We start from the raw sequence: 26,563 nt of genomic DNA on the forward strand, positions 1-26,563 counted from the left end.
ACTGGTCGGCATGCTTGAAAAGACTGGATTTCACCTCCCTTTATTGTCTTTGTGTGTACTTGTGCTTGTGTGTGCATGTCTGAGACTGTGTGTGTTACTTGCCATAGAAGTACCTGATAACATTTCCCTCAGTACCAGGGAGGGAGAGAACAACTGCTGTACATTAGCACTAAGACGAAGCCCCCGCCCACCTTCCCAGCTTAACCTCACGCTCATTAACCAAATCACACACATCCTATTACACAGATGGGAGGGGTGATTAAAGGTTAAAAGAAGAGTTTGAGCAACAACCCATTTCGGCAAATAACCACAGGCAAAGTGGTTTAGAGCCCCTGAGAGCTGTACAGAGAGGTTGGTTTGGGGGAATGTTTTGGGCTGTGGCGGATGAGTGAGTGCACCACCCAGACTGGCATATTTGTAGATGCGCCAGCTGGAGAGTCAGTGTGTTGACTGTGAGGTGACAACGTAGGGGAGAGGTGTTGTTGGCTGAAAAAGGATTTGAAACAGTAATAATACTGTAATCAATTTAAAGGGGCAATCAGGGATTGGTACATACATTTTTGGACTTAAGTTTCTCAATTTCTCCAGCCCCATTCCTCAGCTGTTTACCAAAACAAATGGTGAGGTGCCTGCTTTGTTTGGTTTTTCGAATCCCAGATTGCCCCTTTAACCCCACCTACAGCTGGCACAAGAACATACAGTACGTCAAGTGTGTACTTACGAGCAGGCGAACGCCACCAGAGCTCCACTGACCACAATAAAGTCCAGGATGTTCCACAGGTCCCGGAAGTAAGAACCAGGATGGAGGAGCAGTCCCAGGTCTATCATCTACACACAGAGTTAAAGTCATAAGGAAGATTATACACATTATGAATGTTAATGGATGAATGTTACCACTTCAGCAAGGAGCCTGGGTCTTGGATATATTGTAATATAGCAGTATTTAAAAGGAAACCACCTCTAGGCAGCATTGCAGTGGAGCTAATTCTAGCTGTAACCTAAGAGAGTACCTCTGTGTGTTCAAACTGAGGAAACTGTTGTGTCTATTTCCAACCATTTCACCAGTATGACCTCTCACCTTAATCACCATCTCAAAGGTGAACACTCCTGTGAAGACGTAGTCCAGATACTTGAGCACCTGCAAATGATTGAATGTTCAGTCAGATGTCACACAGTCTTCTTTCCTCTTCCTCAAGACACACAGCAGGCAATCACCTTAGCAGCACTCAGCTCATATTTATTACTATTTTTGTGTCTGTAGCACTCTCACAAAGTATAACTTTCAGGTGAAATTAGCAGAAATTCTAGAAGCTTCTGGCAGCTCAATCAGGCCTAATGAATCAGCTAGTCAGTTAGTCAGACTGAGAGGGTTCTGGGATTTGGAGGCAATTCCTTCAGTGCTAGTAGGGACTGCTCCTCAGGCTTCCGTACCCAAATACCCAGCTGTGTGTGTGTGTGTGTGTGTACTCTTGCAGGACTCACGTTGTTGCGTGGTGCATTGGCCTGCACAGGGTCCTCCGCAGCCAGGGCTATGCTGCTCATGGTGATGACCGACAGTATACACATTTCAAAGTAACGCAGGTTCACCACGTAGTGGCACAGCTGACGCACCCTGAACAGCACAGCACAGATAATCTCACTGAGTGCACTCAACATACCCTCTCAAAACGCTGACATAATACTGAGTGGCACCCAATATAGAAATGCAGAAACAGTTAGAGCCCAGACTAGACTAGCCAACAGGTTCCCTGTCTCAGGACATGACTTACGGGTTGGTCTGTCCAAACACAAACATGGAGCTGTAGGGGAGAATGTGTTTGGGGCCGTTCTTCAGCTCCTGCTCCAAGTCCTTCTTCTCCTCGTTCAGGGGGAGGCTCTCAAAGTCTATGTTATCCACTATCAAAGAGAGAGTGAGTGCGAGAGTGAGAGAGAGAGATTACACTCAGAGAAAGAACTCATGATAGACCTTCACTACAACATAACCAACACACAGCTGATCAGGCACTGATCAGTCATACTAACCTAATGTTACACTACACTTTCACCCAAGTGTTTCCCCTGCAGCCTATGGCTGGGGAACTGACTGACTGGGGTACAGACTGGGGTATTGATAAAGGCAGGGGTTTTCAAACTAGGGTTCGCGGCCTCCTAGGGGTTGTGGGCATTTCCCCCCCACCATTGTTATGTCACTGCGTCCAGCATGAAGGAAGTTAGAGGTTGTTTCACTAGCCCATGCTAACTGGGCTTAGCGCAATGACTGGAAGCCTACAGGAACAGTTAGCATGCAAACTGTTCCTGTTCATCCGACTCTAGGGAAATAGATCTATGGCTTCATTGCCAAAATCTTGAACTATCCCTTTAATATGGAGACAATTCTTAAGCAGGCCGTTTAAGTGGCAATTTACGGGATGGAAAAACTATTTCAGTGTCAACTTTGAAGACCAAAAACAGACAGAAAGCACACAAAAAAGATTTAACTATAATTTTCATAATATCATCTTTGAGAACTAACAATCAAATAAAAGCTAGACAGTCAAGAATTGAAAATAAAAAAAACAGGCATTCGGGGCACATGTCCATTAAAAGTGTTCTAATGTTTGAGCAGAGGAACACAGCATTAGCCATGGCAAAATGTATAGTTGTCTCTCAGCTCCATGCCAAAGTATAGAATTTCTGAAAATTGGCTTCAAAATTGCTACATTTTCTATAAGTTCAATGAGAAAATTTGAAGAAATGCTGAAAATGTGCTTTACAACAGCAACACTTTCTCTACGCCGCCAAGATGCCTTTCTAGGTAATAGACTATGTTAGAGTTTACACTTCCTCTTCCAATGAACTGTGAGGAGGTCAGAATAATGAATCTGTTTATCATTTTTAAATGTTAATTACTTCTACTTGCCATTATCCTTCACAATTTGTTTTGCTAACATATGATGGGGGGGGTCACTGGGTTGCTGGTTTGCCTTGGCGGTGGGTCCCTGGGCAAGAAAAGTTAAAAAACTCCTGGACTAAGATAGAGACTAGGGTACTGACTGGGTATGATGGTGGTCTCTCTGGATGGGGCGGTGATGGTGACAGGGATGTGGACAGTGTTGCTGTTCAGGCCTGCCTGGCTGGCTCTGTGGCTGTTCTTCTGGTTGTCAGCATCCTCCTGCTTCTCTCCAGCCTGCAGACCTGCAGGAGGCTGCACAGGACTGGTGGCCAAGCTCTCCCCTTGAGAGTCGGTCTGCCTGTCCCTGCAAAACATTCAAAACGCAGCCTGTGCACATCAGTGAAGCTCTGCGGTGATGACTTAGTAAAAATAGGTAATTAAAGCACATTGAGAAAGTGTTGGTCAGTCAGCACTGGTCTCACCTGTGTCCTTGGTCCCTGTCTCCATTTCTCTCTCCGTTCTCTCGGCACTCGTCTCCATCCAGTGTTGACTGGGCCCTGACTATGCGTGAGCGGTGCTTCCTCCTTTCTCCGTTCTCCTCCCTGTGGCCCCGGCCCCTGCTCTCCAGTCTGTCCCTGGTAGCCAGAGCCCCGTCCCCCTGTCTGTCGGAGTGGTGGTGGCGGTCTTCCCTTCCCTCTCCCCCTCCGTTAACCCCCTCCTCTGGGGATCCAGCCTGGTGATGGTGCCTGTGGCCCTGCCCCCCCTCTCGACTATGGCTCCTCTCCCCCTTGACCTCTTTGGACCGGGGCCCGTCTGGGTGGTAGTGGTCCCTACTGCGGCTGTGGTGGGTGTGATGCCTGCTCTCCCCATTCTCCCCGTTCCTCTCCCGGTGACGGTAGTGCTTGCGTGGCTGTGGGCCGTGGGCGTCTCCTCCCTCTTGCTGGGAGTCTGCTCCGTCTCTGTCCTCCTCGGGGGGTCGGGGTTTGTCCCCGTTACCTGGCTCCACCACTAGGGGGCGGTCATTGTGGGTCTTCATGTCGGAGCGCAGGTGGAGGGCGGAGGAGACACGCAGACGCTCCTCGGGTTCCAGCTCGTTGAACAGAGCCTCGGAGCTAGCTCTCAGGTTGTTTCGACGCAGTTGGTTGGTGCGCTGCTCCCACACTGACATTATCTTATTGGCTCTCTGCTGCTCCTTACTGCAGGGCCAATGGACAGGGGAGGGGAACGAATATGAGGGGTGAGAGGGATACAGGGTGTTAGAGTGAAGTAGCAGCTCACCTGTAGCTCTCCTATTTTGGCATCAATGGTGTTTTATGTCATCCATAGCACAAGCATATTTTGCTATCAACCCATGAGCATCTGAGCTTCACAACTTGCACACAAAACAAATCGCTAATTTCTCCCATATGGTCTGAGTTGCTGTACAAACAACAGTGGGACTTTGCTGGCTGGAGACACAAGATGGTCTTTATGGATGTACCAACACAAATACTCCCCATAGTAAACTTGTCATGTACCACGCTTGGGTTTAAAACATGCTCACCCAAACCCTCTACAGATTCACACATGGGCTGCATCTGAAATGGCACCATATGCCCTATATAGTTCACTACTTATGACCAGAGCCCTGGTCAAAAGTAGTGCACTATGGAATAGGGTGGTGCCATTTGGGATGCACACTGGCCATGTTTGGACCAGAAGCACCACGGTTCCCTGTGAGGTCTAACAGGCATGTGAGAACATGTGATGGTTGCATTAAATCAAATCAAATGTTATTGGTCACATACACATATTTAGCAGATGTTATTGTGGGTGTAGCGAACTGCTTGTGTTCAAAGCTCCAACAGTGCAGTATTATCTAACAATTCACAACAATACACACAAATCTAACAGTAAAAGAATGGAATTAAGAAATATATAAATATTAGGACGAGCAATTTGAGTGGCATTGACTAAAATACAGTAGAATAGAATACAATATATATATATATATATATATATATATATATATGAGATGAGTAAAGCAGTATGTAAACATTATTAAAGTGACCAGTGATTCCACGTCTATGTATATAGGGCAGCAGCCTCTAAGGTGCATGGTTGAGTAACCGGGTGGTAGCCGGCTAGTGATGGCTATTTAACAGTCTGATGGCCTTGAGATATAAACTGTTTTCCAGTCTGTCGGTCCCAGCTTTGATGCACCTGTACTGATCCCGCCTTCTGGATGATAGCGGGGTGAACAGGCCGTGGCTCGGGAGGTTGATGTTCTTGTTGATCCTTTTGGCCTTCCTGTGACATCGGATGCTGTAGGTCTACTGTTATGTTGTCTGCAAACTTGATGATTGAGTTGGAGGAGTGCGTGGCCACGCAGTCATGGGTGAACAGAGAGTACAGGAGAGGACTGAGCATGCAGCCTTGTGGGGCCCCTGTGTTGTGGATCAGCAAAGTGGAGGTGTTGTTTCGTTAGGGATGTCATTTTCTCCTTGCGTATGCTTCCTGTTTCATCGATTCATCTGTTAGTACTGTAGATGACAACAGTTGACAATTCTCCAGTATTGTGAGCAGCCAGTCCTGACCTGCATAATGGGGGCAGCCAGCTTTCATCTCCATCCCCTCACACCAGCAGCTGAAAATACCTCACATTGATCTCCTAGTTCCTTTACTCTCTTAATGGTAAAGCTATCATGCCTGACAGACTAGACCACATGAATAAACACAGAACAGGAAAAATGGGGCTGGACTCAGACAAAGGCTAGGTTTTAACATGAACTTAATACCAAGGCCAATATCTAGTGGATTAGTATGAAGTTGGGAGGGAAATATAGATTTCAAGGCAAGTAACCCTTTGTTCCCTCTGCCATGGGATATGGTATAATTTTTTCTATTTTTACCCTCTTTTTCTCCCCAATTTCGTGATATCCAATTACGATCCTGTCTCATCGTTGCAACTCTCCAAAGGGTTCGGGAGAGGCGAAGGTCGAGTCATGCGCCATGCCGCACTTCTTAACACCTGCTCGCTTAACCCGGAAGCCAGCCACACCAATGTGTCGGAGGAAACGCTGTTGAACTGACGACCAAAGACAGCCTGCAGGAGCCCAGCCTGCCACAAGGAGTCGCTAGAGCGCGATGAGCCAAGTAAAGTCCGCCTGGCCAAACCCTCCCCTAACCCAGATAACGCTGGGCCTATTGTGCACCGCCCTTTGGGACACCTGGTCACAGCCGGTTGTGACACAGCCTGGGATCACACCCGGGTTTGTAGTGATGCCTGAAGCACTGTGATGCATTGCCTTAGAACGCTGTGCCACTCGGGAGGCCTGAAGGAATCATTTCAATGATGGTTTCTATGTACACATGTTTTTAGATGTTTTTGATTGTATGACTCTGTGTGTACAGTATGAATATACAGTTGAAGTCGGAAGTTTACATAGACCTTAGCCAAATACATTTAAACTTAGTTTTTCACAATTCCTGACATTTAATGCTTGTAAAAATTCCCCGTCTTAGGTCAGATAGGATCACCACTTTATTTTAAGAATGTGAAATGTCAGAATAATAGTAGAGAGAATGATTTATTTCAACTTATATTTCTTTCATCACATTCCCAGTGGGTCAGACGTTTACATACACTCAATTAGTATTTAGTAGCATTGCCTTTAAATTGTTTAACTTGGGTCAAACGTTTCGGGTAGCCTTCCACAAGCTTCCCACAATAAGTTGGGTGAATTTTGGCCCATTCCTCATGACAGAGCTGGTGTAACTGAGTCAGGTTAGTAGGCCTCCTTGCTCGCACAAGCTTTTTCAGTTCTGCACACAAATTTTCTATGGGATTGAGATCAGGGCTTTGTGATGGCCACTCCAATACCTTGACTTTGTTGTCCTTAAGCCATTTTCCCACAACTTTGGAAGTATGCTTGGGGTCATTGTCCATTTGGAAGACCCATTTGCGACCAAGCTTTAACTTCCTGACTGATGTCTTGAGATGTTGCTTCAATATATCCACATCATTTTCCACCTCATGATGCCATCTATTTTGTGAAGTGCACCAGTCCTTCCTGCAGCAAAGCACACCCACAACATGATGCTGCCACCCCCGTGCTTCACGGTTGGGATGGTGTTCTTTGGCTTGCAAGCCCCCCCCTTTTTCCTCCAAACATAACGATGGTCATTTATGGCCAAACAGTTATATTTTTGTTTCATCAGACCAGAGGACATTTCTCCAGAAAGTACGATATTTGTCCGCATGTACAGTTGCAAACGTAGTCTGGCTTTTTTATGGTGGTTTTGGAGCACTGGCTTCTTCCTTGCTGAGCGGCCTTTAAGGTTATGTCGATATAGGACTCGTTTTACTGTGGATATAGATACTTTTGTACCTGTTTCCTCCAGCATCTTCACAAGGTCCTTTGCTGTTGTTCTGGGATTGAATTGCACTTTTCGCACCAAAGTACGTTCATCTCTAGGAGACAGAACGCGTCTCCTTCCTGAGCGGTATGACGGCTGCATGGTCCCATGGTGTTTACACTTGCGTACTATTGTTTGTACAGATGAACGTGGTACCTTTAGGCATTTGGAAATTGCTCCCTAAGGATCAACCAGACTTGTGGAGGTCTACAATTTTTTTTCTGAGGTCTAGGCTGATTTCTTTTGATTTTCTCATGATGTCAAGCAAAGAAGCACTGAGTTTGAAGGTAGGCCTTGAAATACATCCACAGGTACACCACCAATTGACTCAAATGATGTCATTTAGCCTATCAGAAGCTTCTAAAGCCATGACATCCTTTTCTGGAATTTTCCAAGCTGTTTAAAGGCACAGTCAACTTAGGGTATGTAAACGTCTGACCCACTGGAATTGTGATACAGTGAATTATAAGTGAAATAATCTGTCTGTAAACATTTGCTGGAGAAATGACTTGTGTCATGCACAAAGTAGGTGTCCTAACCAACTTGACAAAACTATAGTTTGTTAACAAGAAATGTGTGGAGTGGTTGAAAAACAAGTTTTAATGACTCCAACCTGAGTGTATGTAAACTTCCGACTTCAACTGTATGTATGTGTGACTAGTAAAGTTGCATTCTTTGTGTCACCTGTAACTCAAGACTAGACGGGCAGGGGAATAGATCAAACTCCTAAAAGACAAGAGGACGACATAGCATAGTAAGACAGACAACAAAAGCAATAGACAGACAGACAAACTTGTCTGTCTGTCTATGCAAGGCATAGACAAATAAGACATATCAGCGACAAACGGACATGTAAGCTGTGATTTTGGTATGAGAGAGAGATTACCGTGGACAAGATAGAAACATACACACAGATTAGCAACAACAACACCACAACGTTTAGAAATGAGAGTTGTTACTAATTGGCAACAAATGATCAAGACGTGTCAGGTAAGCAGCAAAGCCAAATTCATGTAATTTCAAAGAGGTCAGAGGTTAAATCAACGTAATGCTATGTTTCACTTTATTTGATTTGTCTAGTATGGCATACTACCCCTTGGCTACTGTACTATAATTCGTTTGGTCCTCACCCAGTGTGTTGAAGAAGTGAAACCCTGGGGTATAAAAAACACAAGCTGTAAAACTGACAAAATGTCTTGGGAATTGACCGTGCTCTGAGACATTTAATATTTATATAGCAATTATTCACTAAAGCTCAGGTTAAACTCTCATCATTTCAGACGTCAACACAGTGCAGACGAAAGCTGGCGCTATGCACAATGAAATATTCAGTATTCAGAAACACACGCACTGTCACACTCACACACATTTACACACATGCATGCATTTACACACATGCACGCACACAGTTGCCTTAACTTCAGTAAATAAGACAAGTATTATTATTTGAAATCTCAATCTATAATGAGAGCCACCAGTGAGCCACCACTGGGTTCTCCAGTTTCAAGCTTATCTCAACACTCTGGGAGGACTGGAAGGATCACAAGAATGGAGAGAGTGATTTAATAGAGGGATTGGAAGGCTAGGTGGAGGAGGAGGGGAAAGAAGAGATGGAGAAGTGGATGGGGCGAGGAAGAGGGGGAAAAGGAGAGGAGGAACAAGGCGAAAGGGGAAGCAGAAGGAGGCGGGTATGGGCGAGAAGACGGGGAAGGAGAGGAGAGGGCGTAAAAATATTGTAACATTGTAACAGAGAGCAAAAACTCACGGTGAATGCACGCTGGAGACGGACGAGCTGCGAGAGAGTGCATCTCGATTTTGCTTTACAAAACTGCACATTCAGAACAAAAACAATAAAAACAAACGAAAGAAAGGATGAGACACACACCAAAAGGATGTGGTGGGAAGAGGTGGACTCCATAAAGTGTCTGTCCACCTGTCCCCTCCACGAACAAGAAGGACTAGTCCAACAGAGCTACAACTACAGTAGTGGTTAACACTTCAGCAGTAGGGGTAGTGTACACTATACAGTATAGATAGTTTGTAGTACTGTACTTTGTAGTGCTGTACACCACACACTGTTACATACTGGGGTCAAGTGACTACGAGGGGTGCAAATATATATTGATACTAAACCCCTTCACTGAAGTGTTACTAAAGACATAAAACTGAAAACTTTCAGAAGAAATAACACTCAAGTCAACGTAATTAAAGAAATGGTATCAAAGTGGATTTGCAAAGTTCAATACACAATGAGTTTACAAAGCCTTTCAAACGTAAGAGTGACATTTTCAATCAAACAGACAATGGTCTTTGTTTAAAAAACATCATGATTACTTTTGTGAATAAAAGATGATTATGGATTCCCTTAATCAAAAGTAAAAAGCCTTGTAAAATTGCATTTTACGCAGATATCTAAAATAAAAATGAAAATGTCCTGGATCAACATAGCTTTGAAATAGACTGACAAATGGACCTCATTAAGGTTTAATCATTCTATGTTACAAAGATGAAAATCAGATAAAAGCACAGATAAAACAAGTGGCTATTTATGGCAAATTCATCTTCAAAAGCAATCATCAGGATTGATGCAGTAGGCTACTGTCAATCTAAAATGTGTTTATTCATCTTGGTTGACTAAGAAGTAAAATAGTCTGTAATTTGGTCATCTGATTTCATTTTTTCAAAGATTTGTTTTCTGAAACTAACCACCATTCTGACCTAGACCCGTATCCACAAAGTAGGGGTGCTGATCTTGGACCAGGTCCCTCCTATCCATATTATCTTATTCATTATGGTGGTAAAGGCTAAAAGGATCCTAAATCAGAACTGCTACTCTGAGGGTCTTTTTCAATACGTGCCCGGGTCATTGGGCTCACAGTCAGGACACAGAGGACATGTCATGAACATCTAATAGACGATGTGTCCCACCTGGGCTGAGAATGACATTACTGATGCATTGTCATGTACAAACCAATGACTTATTGACTGTCAAAATGTTTTGTCAATATTCTTTATAGAGTACTGTTGTCAATAGAGCTCATCTTTACCTAGTACATAATGGCATCCCTAATGCTGAAAATGACACAATTCATGAATTAGTCCTATAGCCAATTCCAGTGGGGAGAGGGCATGGCTGCTTGGTTAGATACAGTAAAAAGGTTATAGAAGATTGCTGATGTTGACAATGTTCTGATTGACTCCATCAGACTCTAATGCATGAATCAGTTATATCGATGATCACAAAATAAGACTGAACGGCCAATGAGAGAAACTACTGCTGACTGGAGATCCGTTTCAGATCAATCATCTACTCCTGTCAGAAAGAGAAGGATCATCATCAAAGCACACACACAGAGATAGAAACATGCCAGACATGTCAATTGTGTAGCTAGGAGAATGTAAATGGACAGAGGCGATAATCACAACAGAGACACATTGAGAGACAGTGATCAGAGCCAAGACATCAACAGCACATTGACCATATGCAGAACCAGCTATATCTGATACTTGACAATATAGCGAAATGCTGGTGTCAGAATGGGGGGGGGACACAAAAGACCATGTTTGGAGAACATGGGATTGGGGGGTGGGCGACTTACGCAGCGATAGAGATGTTGGCTGCTGACATGGGGCTGACCTCCTTCACCTCCATGGCCTTCTGCAGGGCCAGCTTCTTATTGGCTTCTTCCTCCTGCTTCTCCTCATCCTGGACCAATAAACCATAAGGGATGGGTTACCAAGGGTCATTTTATTCAGAATTGTTCTTTAAAAGTTCCCTGGGTAGAATGTGGTTCCTTGGGTTCATCAGACTTACCTTGGTGAGCTCCTGTGCATTGGCGAGGTTGTCGACGGCGATAGCTAAGAAGACGTTCAGGAGCGTGTCTGGTTGGAACTAAGCTCAGGAAAAACCTTGACAAGATTTTAGTGGATTTCACGGCTGAGCCGTGGTGCATTGCAACCAAACATCAGCAACAGACCGGGTGTGGTGGAAATGTGCGAGGTGGAAATGGACAGAATTCACTGGGGGAACCCTCCTAAGGGGGTCCAGGAGCATGCCCCCCCCCCACGGAAATAATTTGTCAAAGTTTACAGCTCTCATTGCAGCACTTGACATGAGATATTTATATTTAACTGTATGAATATTTCAGGCAGATTAAATCTCTGATATCCATGCAATGGCACGACTCGGAGAGTCAGAGAGGATACAGTTTCCAAAGAGTGTGAGGACGATGAAGTAGACCGAGGAGAACATTCCCCGCCGTACGCCCCCCTGGGACTCAATACCATGATACATCACTGCATTCCAATCCTCGCCAGTCAAAATCTGCCATTGGCCGTTGAGATAGAATAGAAAATGTAGTTGTTGTTCAGTGTATGAAATGAAGAATACAAAATATTTAGTTATATTGTAGGGTCAACATTTCAACAATTAATACTTTAAATAAAAGTATAACACAGGGTAACAGAAAGATGAGTAATTTGGAAACAGAGACAAAAAGTAGTTAGACCAACAAATTCCACTAATTGCAAATTATCTTTGTTCAAAACACAATTGTTTAATCTAGTCCAACATTCCGAAGGAAATAGCTCCAGAGTGAAAGGCCAAATTAGTTGGTTCATTAAATGGAGAGAAGGAGAGACCGAGTACCTGGAAGACGGTGAGAATGGCCGCCGGGAAAGTGTCGAAGTTGGTCGTCGGCGTCTCCTCTTCAAAATTAAACCTTGGAGAAAGAACAATGGACAGATTGAGTCAAATAGAAGACGTTTGGCCTGAGAGAGGACAGGCAGGACGTTCAGAATCAGATACATGGGTTTCCATCTACATGTAGGTTTGAGCGTAGTGCATTTTATGGTCACAGCAGTTGAAATGTGTAAATCCATTATCATGACATTTGCAGTCATTGGATATGCTACAACAACCCTGAATTACTTAATGTTTGCCAACTGACATCAACTGGCAGACATTCTCTTCTCCAACAAATAAACAGTTATAACTAATTCAATGCATCAACAGATCTCCATCCTGTTGTTTATCAGTACAAATACACATAGTATGCACACTCTTGGCTACCGTAAGCTTCAATACATGTTTTCTTAGCATCGGAAGGATTCCATCAAAAACACCCAAACATTACAACATGCACATAGAAACTGCACTGAACAATTATTTATTTCCTTGACTGTCATTGTTTGAGTGATTTCTTTATGTAGATGGCAGGACCTGTGCCCAAGAACACCAAGGTAATCTGCCTAAATGACCTCCGACCCATAGCACTCACGTCGGTAGCCATGAAGTGCATTGAAAGGCTGGTCATGGCTCACATCAACACCCAGAAACCCTAGACCCACTCCAATTTACATTCCGCCCCAACAGATCGACAGATGACGCAATCTCTATTGCACTCCACACTGCCCTTTCCCACCTGGACAAAAGGAACACCTATGTGAGAATGTTGTTCATTGACTACAACTCAGCGTTCAACACCATAGTACCCTCAAAGCTCATCACTAAGCTAAAGACCCTGGGACTAAACACATCCCTCTGCAACTGGCCGCCCCCCAGTTGGTAAGGTTAGGCAACAACACATCTGCCACGCTGATCCTCAACACGGGGGCCAATCAGGGATGCGTGCTCAGTCCCCTCCTGTATTCCCTGTTCACCCATGACTGTGTGGCCAAGCATGACTCCAACACCATCATTAAGTTTGCAGATGACACAAAGGTGGTAGGCCTGATCACCGACAGCGATGAGACAGCCTATAGGGAGGAGGTCAGAGACCTGGCAGTGTGGTGCCAGGACAACAACCTCTCCCTCAACGTGATCAAGACAAAAGAGACGAAATGAAAAGGAGGGCCGAGCACACCCCAATTCACATCGATGGGGCTGTAGTGGAGCAGGTTGAGAGCTTCAAGTTCCTTGGTGTCCACATCACCAACAAACTATCATGGTCCAAACACACCAAGACCATCATGAAGAGGGCACAACAACACCTATTTTCCCTCAGGAGACTGAAAAGATTTGGCATGGGTCCTCAGATCCTCAAAAATATCTATAGCTGCACCATCGAGAGCATCCTGACTGGTTGCATCACTGCCTGGTATGGCAACTGCTCGGACTACGACCGCAAGGCGCTACAGAGGGTAGTGTGTACGGCCCAGTACATTACTGGGGCCAAGATTCCTGCCATCCAGGACCTCTATACCAGGCAGTGTCAGAGAAAGGCCCTAAAAATTGCCAAAGACTCCAGCCACCCTAGTCATAGACTGTTCTCTCTGCACATGGCAACCGGTGCCGTAGCGCCAAGTCTAGGTCCAAGAGGCTTCTTAACAGCTTCTACACCCAGGCCATAAGACTGCTGAACAGCTAATCAAATGGCAACCCAGACTATTTGCGTTGACCCCCCTCCTTTTTTTTACTCTGCTGCTACTCTTTGTTTATTATCTGTGCATTGTCACTTTACCCCTACCTACATGTACATATTACCTCGACTAACCTTTCCCGCCGCACATTGACTCGGTACCGGTACCCGCTGTATATGCCGTCGTTATTGTTGCTTTTTTATTTTTAACTTTAGTTCATTTTATAAATATTTTCTTAACTCTTATTTTTCTTTAAACTGCATTGTATGGTTAAGGGTTTGTAAGTAAGCATTTCACAGTAAGGTCCACACCTGTTGTATTCGGCACATGTGACAAATACGATTTGATTTGATTTGACAGTATGATGTAGAATTAGAATTAGGAGAAGAAACAAAAACAGAGTTCAAGACCCAGGCGTTCACATTGTTACTGTACCTTGTTACAGTTACACTACAGTCTCTCTCTATCTCTCTGTCTGACTCTCTATTTCAAACCTGCTCTTTGAAACCTTTACACACACACCCCTACACACACCAACAGAACCTTGTATAATGTTATACACAGGTACAATAGAGTTCTGAGAGAATGTGGGGATCGACACTGTGCATGCCAAGGCTTCAGGTGAGGAGTGGTTTAAGAGATGGCGGTGAAGGTTGTTATATATGACAGTCATAAAATAATACAGAGCCATGCAACACCAGGAAACACAAGCCACCATGGAGGGAGCCACACAGCTCCATAGCTCCAACCTTTACAGCACTCCTGATGTGATGCCTGAACTATCTACATGGTATAGTGCAGAAAAACAGACAATGCTTCCCAAATGGCACCCTATTCCCTTCATGGTGCACTACTTTTGACTAGGGCCCATAGGGCTCTGGTCAATAGTAGCACACTATAAAGGCAACAGTGTGCCATTTGGGAGGCAGTCAGAGAATGAGGACATGTAGAAGAGACCTGAACATCAGAGGTAGCTGTGTGTCTGTAGCTGTGACTATAGTTATTACACAAAACAAGACAGGTCAACATCCTACATTACAATCAATGCAAAGCTCAGCGGAATAGAGGTAAAAAACAGATACTTTTAAATTAAGTAAATAAATAATATAGGCTGTAAGCAATAAGACATGCCCAAGTATTTTGTGAAAACCTGTTGTGATTCATCTTAGCAGCACACACATTCATTCACAAGGTTATCCAGGTCCTTTGTATGACCTTCCCACTCACTCACTCACTCACTCACACTCACACACACACACACACACACACACACACACACACACACACACACACACACACACACACACACACACACACACACACACACACACACACACACACACACATACACACACACACACACACACACACACACACACACACAGAGAGAGAGAGAGGAAATGCTGCTCTATCGAGTTGTCAAGAACACCCACCCCATCTTAAAATGACCTCCTCCATTTTGAGGAACAAACGTGGCAAAACCCGAGTCCGTAGTCTTGAAACTGAAGAAGTGAGAGAATGAAATAAAGATGCAATGCGGAGATGTATGGTCATCCCACAGAACAAGCACAAACCCCATTTTATAGATAAATGCTACTTATGATGATTCTTCAATTCTAACACGGTCAAATGCTTACTGTCCCCTGCAACCGACTGATCATTTGTTTTCTACACTTCATACAGTACATGTGTTCAGAGAAGATGCACATTTTCATAGGAGCACTTTTTTTCATACAGTTTTGTCAATTGTTGAACAATATCAATATCCATCAAAACAATGTTGATGGACGTACCTTAGCACTTGCAATAGCTGTTACATACAGTCATACACTGAGTATAACAAACATTTGGAACACCTTCCTAATATTGCGTTGCACCCCCCCACCCCCCTTTTGCCCTCAGAACAGCCTCAATTCATTGCGGAATAGACTATACAAAGTGTTCCACAGGGATGTTGGCCCATGTTGACTCCAACACTTCCCACAGTTGTGTACAGTTGGCTGGATGTCCTTTGGGTGGTGGACCATTCTTTTTTTAATTTTTATATATAATTATTTATTACAAAAAACACAAGGAAGGGGTAACATTAAAGTATTAGAACATGAAGGAGAAACAATACAGCATCAAGACACTATCAAACATGTATCAGTCTTTCCGCAACAGAGCCATCCTTATGTGTGAGGGTGCGTGCGTGTGTGTGCATGATAGTGATATAAAATATATGTCATAGTTTCCTTTTTCATGATCACAATCTTGTGAAACCCGAACCCTCCAAGATACCCCCACAGTTCCCCTATAGCTGTCCCTCAACCATTCGAGACCCCTCCCACAGTCCCCCCCCCCAGAATTTTTTTAAATAAAATACAATGAATTCCATTCCCCACCCCCACAACCAAGAGAATGAACTAAAGAGAAAAAAGGAAAAGACAGAAGAAAACAGCAAACAACAATGTAAAAAAGTAAAAGAAAATAATACATTTAAAACAAAAGACATCAAGGACAACTGAAATCATAACAGCAATGCCTACTTTATATGTTTGTGTGCATGTCTGGCACTATTACATGTATGTTCTTGTATGTGTTTATTTGAATGAGAGTGTGTGTATATGCATGTGTGCAAACACCTGCACGGCATCAGCCTCAGGCAAACCGGCATTAGTTGTAAAAACACTGCCACAGCGTCATTCAAATGTACTTTTATTATGTTTTATTTTTACTTTTTTCCCCCTTTATCTTTTGACCATCCTTCTCTCTATCACACAGCAACTCCACTACCACTTGTCTCCAATTCCACATACCAACCCTCAGCTTCCCTCAGCCCATCCCATCTATCTCTGCTGGCCACCCACTTCGTGTTTCTACACAACACATATCTTTCAACTATGCTATGATGTTTAACGTACAATTTCAATCTATCTAATTGAATAGAATCTACGGATTGCGTGTTGAAGATAAATACTTATACTAAGAGTATTATAATATTAGTAATTGGCTCTCCACATCTCCTAACATTACTATTTCTAGGGTCAATTTTAGATCTATGCATTTTCAGCCATTCCTGAACCTGAGACCAGAAACAGGCTACCTGAGAGCAATACCAAAATAAATGGTCTATTGATTCTGTATCCTCACAACAACAAGAATGGTGGACATTCTTGATACACCAAGCAGTGTTGCAGTTCTTGACATAAACCGGTGCGCCTGGCACCTAATACCATACCCCATTCAAAGGCACTCTTAAGGATCGTACCCTTTTTTCCAATTTTCACCTAAAATAACATACCCAAATCTATACCCCTGTAGCTCAGGACCTGAAGCAAAGATATGCATATTCTTGATACCATTTCAAAGGAAACACTTTGAAGTTTGTGGAAATGTGAAATTAATGTAGGAGAATATAACATATTAGATCTGGTAAAAGATAATACAAACAAAAAAACATGCATTTATTTTTGTTCCATCATCTTTGAAATGCAAGAGAAAGGCCATACCTTCAGATTGGAGTCTAGGTGTCATTTAGATTTTGGTCACCAGATGACAGCAGTGTGTGTGCAAAGTTTCAGACTGATCCAGTGAAGAATTACATTACTGCACAATATTTTGTATCAAGTCTGCCAGGAGCTTGCCCAAATGTGCTGAATTGGTCAATTTAAACATTTTCAAGTACATACCTATAGAGAACATAAAAAAATGCTATGGTAATAAAAAATGTCAGGATCAGGAGAAGATCATCAGAGAAGGAGAATGAGAAGATCATCAGGATGGAAGTGATGGGGATGTGAGAGGACAAAGTGTGAGGAGAAGTGATGGGGTCGTGTGAGGAGAAGAGCATCAGAGGAAGTGATGGGGTCGTGTGAGGAGAAGAGCATCAGAGGAAGTGATTGGGTCGTGTGAGGAGAAGGACATCAGAGGAAGTGATTGGGTCGTGTGAGGAGAAGAGCATCAGAGGAAGAGATGGGGTCGTGTGAGGAGAAGGACATCAGAGGAAGTGATTGGGTCGTGTGAGGAGAAGAGCATCAGAGGAAGTGATTGGGACGTGTGAGGAGAAGAGCATCAGAGGAAGTGATTGGGACGTGTGAGAAGAGCATCAGAGGAAGTGATTGGGACGTGTGAGAAGAGCATCCGAGGAAGTGATTGGGACGTGTGAGGAGAAGAGCATCAGAGGAAGTGATTGGGACGTGTGAGAAGAGCATCAGAGGAAGTGATTGGGTCGTGTGAGGAGAAGAGCATCAGAGGAAGTGATTGGGACATGTGAGGAGAAGAGCATCAGAGGAAGTGATTGGGACGTGTGAGGAGAAGAGCATCAGAGGAAGTGATTGGGACGTGTGAGAAGAGCATCAGAGGAAGGAAGGCATGGGGTGGTTGGATGGGGAGGAGGGCACCTACGGTTACCACAGCAACCAGCTCTATAAACAACTCATGTACCCTGCTTAGAGAGCCGATGGTGGTGGTGGTGTGTGTGAGAGAGATATTAAGCATGGGCGTGGTAAATTGTAGATTGTCCACCTGCAGATATGCAGCCTTTTCCCTCGTTCCCTTCTTCCCTTCCTCTTTCAAGGTTGGCACACTGGTGGCAGTGGCGGCCGCATGCTCTGAGGCCACTGTGCAGAACTCCAGTGTTTACTCTGATAATAGGGATTGGATGTTGTTGTTTCGCCCCCCAAGGCATCTACAGAGACTTCATTAAATCAATCCTCAAACAGAGGCTTGTGAGAGGAGGCTCTGATACACTGTGATGGATTCTGCCACCAAACCCTCTCCTCCACCCCCCACCGCCTGAGACAATAGCTCTGCTCTGTGGAGAATGGGAGGAATATGCTCTAGTTAACAACGAGAAGGGAACGCAGGCGTTGGATCCGCTTCCATTAAAGTGGTCACACTCTAAATTCGAGTATTGAGAGGTTCCCTGAAGCACGTGAGGGATTCAATACAAAGCACACCTATAAAACACCATCTCTATCTAATAGAGTAAGTAATAATCAAATGTTTATATCTAACATGAAAACCACTAAATAACCTATATAACCAATGAGAGTGAAGTTAAGACGAAAGGGCCTACCACTGGGAAACAATTGGTTGGATCTAAAAACAAATTCCTTGTTATTTCAGCTTACTTTATCAATGGAATCAAGTTGCATCAACGTGGCAGGTTCCAACAAGTGAATAAAAATGAATACTAAACACAATCCCCCCCAAAATAATTCCTACTGCATTATCTTTCCATCCCCATTGTTCGTATGAGCATTTGATTTGAGCATTTGATATCCAAGATGGCGTAGCAGTCAGATGTGTGTTTGTCTTTGTCTTATCCTGTGTCTTATATAGCCGTTTTTTCCCGTATATATTTTAATCTCAATTTCTATCTACGAACAAAATATACTTTCCTGCAACCCGCCTCACCCAATGTGGTACAGATCTGCTCTTTTTATTCCACACTGCTTCTCTCCACCACGTCACCAGATTTCTGCCGCTCTGGATCATTACACCGGATCATCGCAGCTAGCTCCTCTGTCCCGAAGCAAGCACCAGTTATCCTTGAGCTAGCCTCGAGCTAGGCCCATATACCAGCTGATTCTAGGGCTACAATACCTATTTGCCAACTGGCCTGGACCCTTTACTGTCGACACGGAGCCCCGCCGATCCATCACGACTGGTCTGCCGAAGTAATCGCCCGAAGTGGTCTCAACAGGCTATTCCGTTACGATGTCACCGAAGAACCATCTGCTATCCCCAGCCCGCTAGCTTTTCTGAACACCGTGTCCTCCGCAGGTCCTGTATCCCCCAGTTCCACTCCTATTCCCCAGGCGCTATCATTTGATGACTTCTGTAACCGTAAAAGCCTTGGTATTAGACATGTTAACATCAGAATCCTCCTCCCTAAGTTTGTTTTATTCACTGCTTTAGCACACTCCGCCAACCCTGGTGTCCTAGCCATGTCTGAATCCTGGCTTAGGAAGGCCACCAAAAATTCTGAAATTTACATCCTCAACTACAACATTTTCCGCCAAGATAGAACTGCCAAAGGGGTCGGAGTTGCAATCTACTGCAGAGAAAGTCTGCAGAGTTCTGTCATACTATCCAGGTCTGTACCCAAACAGTTCGAGCTTCTACTTTTAAAAATGCACCTTTCCAGAAACAAGTCTCTCACTGTTGCCACTTGTTGTAGACCCCCCTCAGCCCCCAGCTGTGCCCTGGACACCATATGTGAATTAATTGCCCCCCATCTATCTTCAGAGTTCGTACTGTTAGGTGACCTAAACTGGGATATGCTTAACACTCCGGCCGTCCTACAATCTAACCTAGATGCCCTCAATCTCACACAGATTATCAAGGAACCTACCAGGTACAAACCTAAATCCATAGATATCATACTGACCAACCTAACCTCCAAATACACCTCTGCTGTCTTCAACCAGGATCTCAGCAATCACTGCCTCATTGCCTGTATCCGTAATGGGTCCTCAGTCAAACGACCACCCCTCATCACTGTCAAACGCTCCCTTATGCTGCTAAACATACCCTCGTAAAACTGACTATCCTACCGATCCTTGACTTCGGCGTTGTCATTTAAAAAAATAGACTCCAACACTCTACTCAGCAACTTGGATGTAGTCTATCACAGTGCCATCCGTTTTGTCATCAAAGCCCCATATGCTACCCACCACTGCGACCTGTATGCTCTCGTTGGCTGGCCCTCGCTTCATATTCGTTGCCAAACCCACTGGCTCCAGGCCATGTATAAGTCTTTGCTCCAGCGGGTATATTTCCCTGGTCATCCCCAAAGCCAACACTTCCTTTGGCCGCCTTTCCTTCCAGTTTTCTGCTGCCAATGACTGGAACGAATTGCAAAAATCACTGAAGCTGGAGACTTATATCTCCCTCACTAACTTTAAGCATCAGTTGTCAGAGCAGCTTACTGATCATTGCACCTGTACACAGCCCATCTGTAAATAGCCCACCCAACTGTCTCATCCCCATATTGTTATTTATTTTTGCTCTTTTGCACCCCAGTATCTCTACTTGCACATCATCATCTGCACATCTATCATTCCAGTGTTAATGCCAAATTGTAATTATTTCGCCTCTATGGCCTATTTATTGCCTTACCTCCCTAATCTTACTACATTTGCACACACTGTATATAGATTTTTTCTGTTGTGTTATTGACTGTACGTTTGTTTATCCCATATGTAACTCTGTTGTTTTTGTCACACTGCTTTGCTTTATCTTGGCACGGTCGCAGGTGTAAATGAGTTCTCAACTGGCCTACCTGGTGAAATAAAGGTGAAAAAAAAAAAATATATATATATATATATATATATATGAGCAATTGATTTGTGGAGCAGGATCCCTGTGGAGCAGGAGACTGCTCTCTCAAACCGTTTACTTTCCCTACCTCCCTGGATTTGAATGAGACATTTGTCTGAGGCTGGCTGATAGGGATGCAACCTCTGCAGTGTATAATCAACTCAATCATTAACTGTCTGAGCTCAAATATAGAAGTCTATTAATGCCTTTTCTCTGTCTCCCATGTCTTTTCATAAGGAGTCGGAACATAGGTGATTATAGGAAAATGGACTCAGACAAATGGACTCTTTTAGGAAAATGGAAAATGGACTCATCACGATAGGCATGTGGCCCAACAGCTGAGCACCATGTGCATGTCAGAGTGTTTTCACACATATCCATCAGCCTAGACTAACGTGGCAATTATGACGGAACAGCCAGTTTAAAATGAGCATGAGACCATGGCAACCATCTCTCTTTCTCCCTCCAAATAGCCCAATTGGAGCGCAGCACCCACCAATGCCGTCATTCTGGGAGACAGGTGAGAATATGACACTGGAGTTTCCTTCAAGAGCTCTAACCTCTTACCTGCTACAATGTTGAGGATATAATGGGAAAGGTAGCTTATTTTGACTCAGAGCGCTGAGGTAAAAATCGAACAACAACATAAACTGTGTAAACCAGACTAAACAATTAGGAAGGTATTTTGACTGGCCTCCTGGTCAAAATGATAAACAGTGTCCCACCAGATGGTGTGTTTGTGGCTGTCGGCAGGCAGAGCTGGGTTAGAGCCAGGCCTTCATTAACGCATCGTAGCACAGATCAGGAGGTTTTACACAGTCCGGTTTTAAAGCTACACTGCTGTGCCGGTCCCTGCTCTGGCAATGTGTCTGCCACCACTGCAGTGCTGGATCAGGGATTAGGGATCAGAGACAGAGACAGAGAGACAGAGACAGAAAGAAAGAGAGGCGATCAGGTAGGTAGGTAGGTAGGTGTGGTGTGTGTAGGATCAGAGAGGAGTCAGGGGTGAAAAGGTTAGGTGTCAAGGGTCAGGTTCCATGGAGGAGTGTGTAGGGAATACTCACTGTCCTCCGAAGAGCTGCATGCCCAGCAGGGCAAAGACAACGATGAAGAGGAAGAGGAGGAAGAGCAAGCTGATAATGGACTTCATTGAGTTGAGAAGAGACACTACCAGGTTCCTCAGGGAGTTCCAGTACCTGGGGAAAGCAGAGAGAAGAGAAAGGAGGAAGAGAGAGAGAAAGAGATGGAGATAGTAGTGAATGGACAAGGAGAATATAGGGAGGAAAGGATGGTGGGAGGGTTGATTGTGGTACTACCGGTAAATAGATCCACATTTTCCACTACATTGTTGTGAATCACATGATTATTGACTAATCTAGTGAGTATAAAATGATTGCAATCTAACTTTAATAGGATTATAGACTGACAGAGTGGGACAATGCTAAACATTGCTCTGAGGAAAAATTCTTCATATTGTCACCACATTTGATTCTGAATGTATGTTGATATCTTGTATGAGAAATGTGTGTTCACTCACTTGGTAAATTTGAATAACCTGAGCAGACGAAGAGCCCTCAGCACACTAATGCCATAGGATGCCCCTGGTTTGATCATAGACCACACCACCTCAAGTATACTCCCTATTATCACCTGTGGAGAAGAGGAGAGGAGAAAAGGCGAAAGAGCTACTGTAACAAAGTATCTACTACTTGCTACTCATCAGCAAATCACTGTCGCTGATTATACAGTACCAGTCAAAAGTTTGGACACACCTACTCATTCAAGGGTTTTTCTTAATTTTACAATTTTCTACATTGTAGAATAATAGTGAAGACATCAAAACCATGAAATAACACATGGAATCATGCAGTAACCAAAAAAGTGTTAAACAAATCAAAATATATTTTATATTTGAGATTCTTCAAAGTAGCCACCCTTTGCCTTGGTGCCAGCTTTGCACACTCTTGGCATTCTCTCAACCAGCATCATGAGGTAGTCACCTGGAATGCATTTCAATTAACAGCTGTGCTTTGTTAAAAGTTCATTTGTGGAATTCCTTTCCATCTTAATGCGTTTGAGCCAATCAGTTGTGTCAGTTATTCTACAATGTGGAAAATAGTAAAACAATTAAGAAAAACCCTGGAATGAGTAGGTGTGTCCAAACTTTTGACTGGTACTGTATATATACACACAGTCCCTTCAGAAAGTATTCAGACTCCTCAACTTTTTTTCACATTTTGGTAAGTTACAGCCTTATTCTAAAATGTTAAAGATTGCTTTCCCCCCCTATCAATCTACATACAATACCCCATAAAGACTAAACAAAAACAATATTGAATACATTTTTGCTAATTTATTAAACATTTCAAACTGAAATATCACATTTACATAACTACTCAGACCCTTTACTCAGTACTTTGTTGAAGCATCTTTGGCAGTGATTACAGCCTTGAGTCTTCTTGGGTATGACGCTACAAGCTTTGCACACCAGTATTTGGGGAGTTTCTCTCATTCTTCTCTGCAGATCCTCTCAAGCTCTGTCAGGTTGGATGGGGAGTGTCGCTGCACAGCTATTTTCAGGTCTCACCAGATGTTCGATCGAGTTCAAGTCTGGGATCTGGCTGGGCCACTCAAAGACATTCAGAGACTTGTCCCGAAGCCACTCCTGCGTTGTCTTGGCTTCCTGTTGGAAGGTGAACCTTCGCCCCAGTCTGAGGTGTGGAGCAGGTTTTCATCAATCTCTCTGAACTTTGCTCCGTTCATCTTTGCGTTGATCCTGACTAGTCTCCCAGTCCCTGCTGCTGAAAAACATCCACACAGCATGCTGCTGCCACCACCATGCTTCACCGTAGGGATTATGCCAGGTTCCCTTCAGAAGTGATGCTTGGCATTCAGGCCAAAGAATTCAATCTTGGTTTCATCAGATCAGAGAATCTTGTTTCTCATGGTCTGAGAGTCTTTAGGTACCTTTTGGCAAACTCCAAGCGGGCTGTCATGTTCCTTTTATAGAGGAGTGGCTTCCGTCTGGCCACTCTACCATAAAGACCTGATTGGTGGAGTGCTGCAGAGATGGTAGTCCTTCTGGAAGGTCCTCCCATCTCCACAGAGGAACTCTGGAGCTCTGTCAGAGTGACCATCGGGTCCTTGGGCACCTCCCTGGACAAGGCCCTTCTCCCCTGATTGCTCAGTTTGGCCGGGACTTCCAAACGTCTTCCATTTAAGAATGATGGAGGCCACTGTGTTCTTGGGGACCTTTAATATTGCAGAAATGTTTTGGTACCCTTCCGCAGTTCTGTGCCTCGACACAATCCTGTCTCGGAGCTCTACGGACAATTCCTTCGACCTCATGGCTTGGTTTTTGATCTGACATGCACTGTCAACATTATATAGACAGGTGTGTGCCTTTCCAAATCATGTTCAATCAATTTAATTTACCACACCCCAATCAAGGTGTAGAAACATCAAGGATAATCAATGGAAACAGGATGCACCTGAGCTCAATTTCGAGTCTCATAGCAAAGGGTCTGAATACTTATGTCAATAAGGTATGTTTTTTGTTTTTAATACATTTGCAATAAAAATGTAAAACCTGTTTTTAATGGGGTATTATGGGGTATTGTGTGTAGATTGCTGAGGATTTTTATATATTTAATCAATTTTAGCATAAGGCTGTAACGTAACAAAATGTGGAAAAAGTCAAGGGGTCTAAATACTTTTTAGCAGATGCTTTGATCCAAAGCAACTTACAGTCATGAGTGCATTCATTTTATGTATGGGTGGTCCGGAGAATCAAACCCACTATCCTGGCATTACAAGCACCATGCTCTACCAACTGAGCTACAGAGAACCAATCAATTCAATCAATTGATTCAATTCAACATTTAACATTAGAAACAATTCAACATTTAATGATCATATAAAAAATGTATCCAGTTGCCATATAAGTCAAGTTAAGTAAGCATCTGTATCTGAGACAGGTATTGCAAAGGCATTTATGGTGACTTACACCAAAGTCGAAGCAGTTGAAAGAGGAATGGAAGTAGTTCCTGGCTCCCAGGCCGTACATCTTCAGGCTCATCTCAGACATGAACAGACCCAGGAACACAAACTCTGCCAGGTCTGGGGTTCCAGGGGGGTGGAGAACCATCAATGACTAAATGCATCAGCTACTGATAATCATCCATTTGATTGTGAATGTGTGTGTATTTGTGCATGCGTGTGTAGGCATCTGTGTGTGTGCACGTGCCTGGTGTGCATACACACGTGTGTGTGTGTGACTTACAGAGGGCAGTGGTGAGCCACTCAGGCTGGTCGTAGTGGACGATGGCCACACACAGTGTGTTGAGGCCCACCAGACACAGTACTATCCAGTAGAAGCTCTGGGCTTTGACCATGCGACGGATGAAGAAACGCATTCTCCTCTCCTTGCGGCGGAAGTAGGACGAGCTCTCCAGCTTACTGCTCTTCACGCTGGCCCGGCCAAACGGAGAGCCTGGGGGGGCTAGGGGGAAGTAGGGGAGTCAGCACAGAAAGCTGTATCATGCCATACATCACGTCACATTCCCAAAAGGGATTTACTGTTCATCATTATCAAGTCATCATCGGCAAGTCTAGGGTGAGTTGAACATCATATTACATGTTCTAATAGTTTACAAAGAAAACTATTGGCATCCAGCATTAAGTCTGTATTTCTGTATCTGAGGGGGGAACAGTATAAGAGTATTGAGGCTACTTCAGGCTGTAATCGACCGCACTAGAAGCTCCATATTTAGACTCTCGCTCTACATTCCACCTGAATAAATCCAAGCTTCTTTGCTAATTGAAAGACCTTCACAGCTAAGACTAAAATGGATAAGACGCAAATGACTAAGGCAAAAATGTATCCTCAATTCTCACTTTCCACTCTGAAAATGTAAAATTCTTGCATTAAAAGGTTGTATAATCTGCCTCAATGAGAGTGAAATTGGATCTTTAGTCTAGATCAGGAAAAATGTAGATATAAGATTTGACTGTGTAAAGCCTGTATCCCCGTGACATTCATTTAGATGTAAAACAGCCACTGGAGGTTGTCAGGAGAGGAATCCAGCCGGTTGTTTTAATGTGAATGCACTAAATCATTTCAATTATCATGGTTAGGAGCATTTCCCCCAAAGACAAGCAATAACATATTTTTTTCTGTGAAGCAAACGGAATTTCATTAATATTAAAACTCAAATTCAATTATCCTGGAGTTATTTTTCCAGCTACTATCATTTTTGTTTATAATAAGTAAATGAAATCAACCTAACCTCTAGGTGACTGTGTAAAGCCTGTATCCCCATGACACTTTTACTTTTAGGTTTGTGTGTATTATGTGTATTGTTAGATATTACGGCACTGTTGGAGCTAGAAACACAAGCATTTCACTACACCCGCAATAACATCTGCTAAACATGCATCTGTGACCAATAAAATTTGATTTGATACAAAGAATCAGTAAAACAAGCAAAACCTCTGACTATGATACTGTGAGTAGAGTTTCCTTGTATAACAAGTGTTGTTAGTTGTGTTACATACCAGAGATAACAGTTAAATACATTGAGGCATTAAAAAGATGCATGAGAATAGGAAAACATTTGAATAGAC

General features: G+C 43.7%; 1 protein-coding gene across 7 annotated transcripts in view; it reads right to left on the bottom strand.

Moving 5' to 3' along the window:
- Positions 1-26,563, bottom strand: part of cacna1bb (calcium channel, voltage-dependent, N type, alpha 1B subunit, b) — a 224,881-nt gene that overhangs the window by 53,054 nt on the left and 145,264 nt on the right. For all 7 annotated transcript variants that reach the window (XM_071350768.1, XM_071350763.1, XM_071350765.1 and 4 more), the window contains 15 exons: positions 25,221-25,439; positions 24,945-25,057; positions 22,476-22,588; positions 22,003-22,134; positions 11,919-11,991; positions 11,477-11,594; positions 11,085-11,152; positions 10,870-10,976; positions 9,036-9,098; positions 3,355-4,068; positions 3,034-3,236; positions 1,770-1,896; positions 1,483-1,612; positions 1,079-1,138; positions 722-828 (listed from right to left, as the gene is read on the bottom strand). In XM_071350768.1, coding sequence (XP_071206869.1) covers positions 722-828; positions 1,079-1,138; positions 1,483-1,612; positions 1,770-1,896; positions 3,034-3,236; positions 3,355-4,068; positions 9,036-9,098; positions 10,870-10,976; positions 11,085-11,152; positions 11,477-11,594; positions 11,919-11,991; positions 22,003-22,134; positions 22,476-22,588; positions 24,945-25,057; positions 25,221-25,439 — 2,347 coding nt within the window. The remainder of the gene's footprint in view (positions 1-721; positions 829-1,078; positions 1,139-1,482; positions 1,613-1,769; positions 1,897-3,033; positions 3,237-3,354; positions 4,069-9,035; positions 9,099-10,869; positions 10,977-11,084; positions 11,153-11,476; positions 11,595-11,918; positions 11,992-22,002; positions 22,135-22,475; positions 22,589-24,944; positions 25,058-25,220; positions 25,440-26,563) is intronic.

This window comes from Salvelinus alpinus, chromosome 18, assembly GCF_045679555.1.
Source record: "Salvelinus alpinus chromosome 18, SLU_Salpinus.1, whole genome shotgun sequence".
Lineage (NCBI taxonomy): Eukaryota > Metazoa > Chordata > Actinopteri > Salmoniformes > Salmonidae > Salvelinus > Salvelinus alpinus.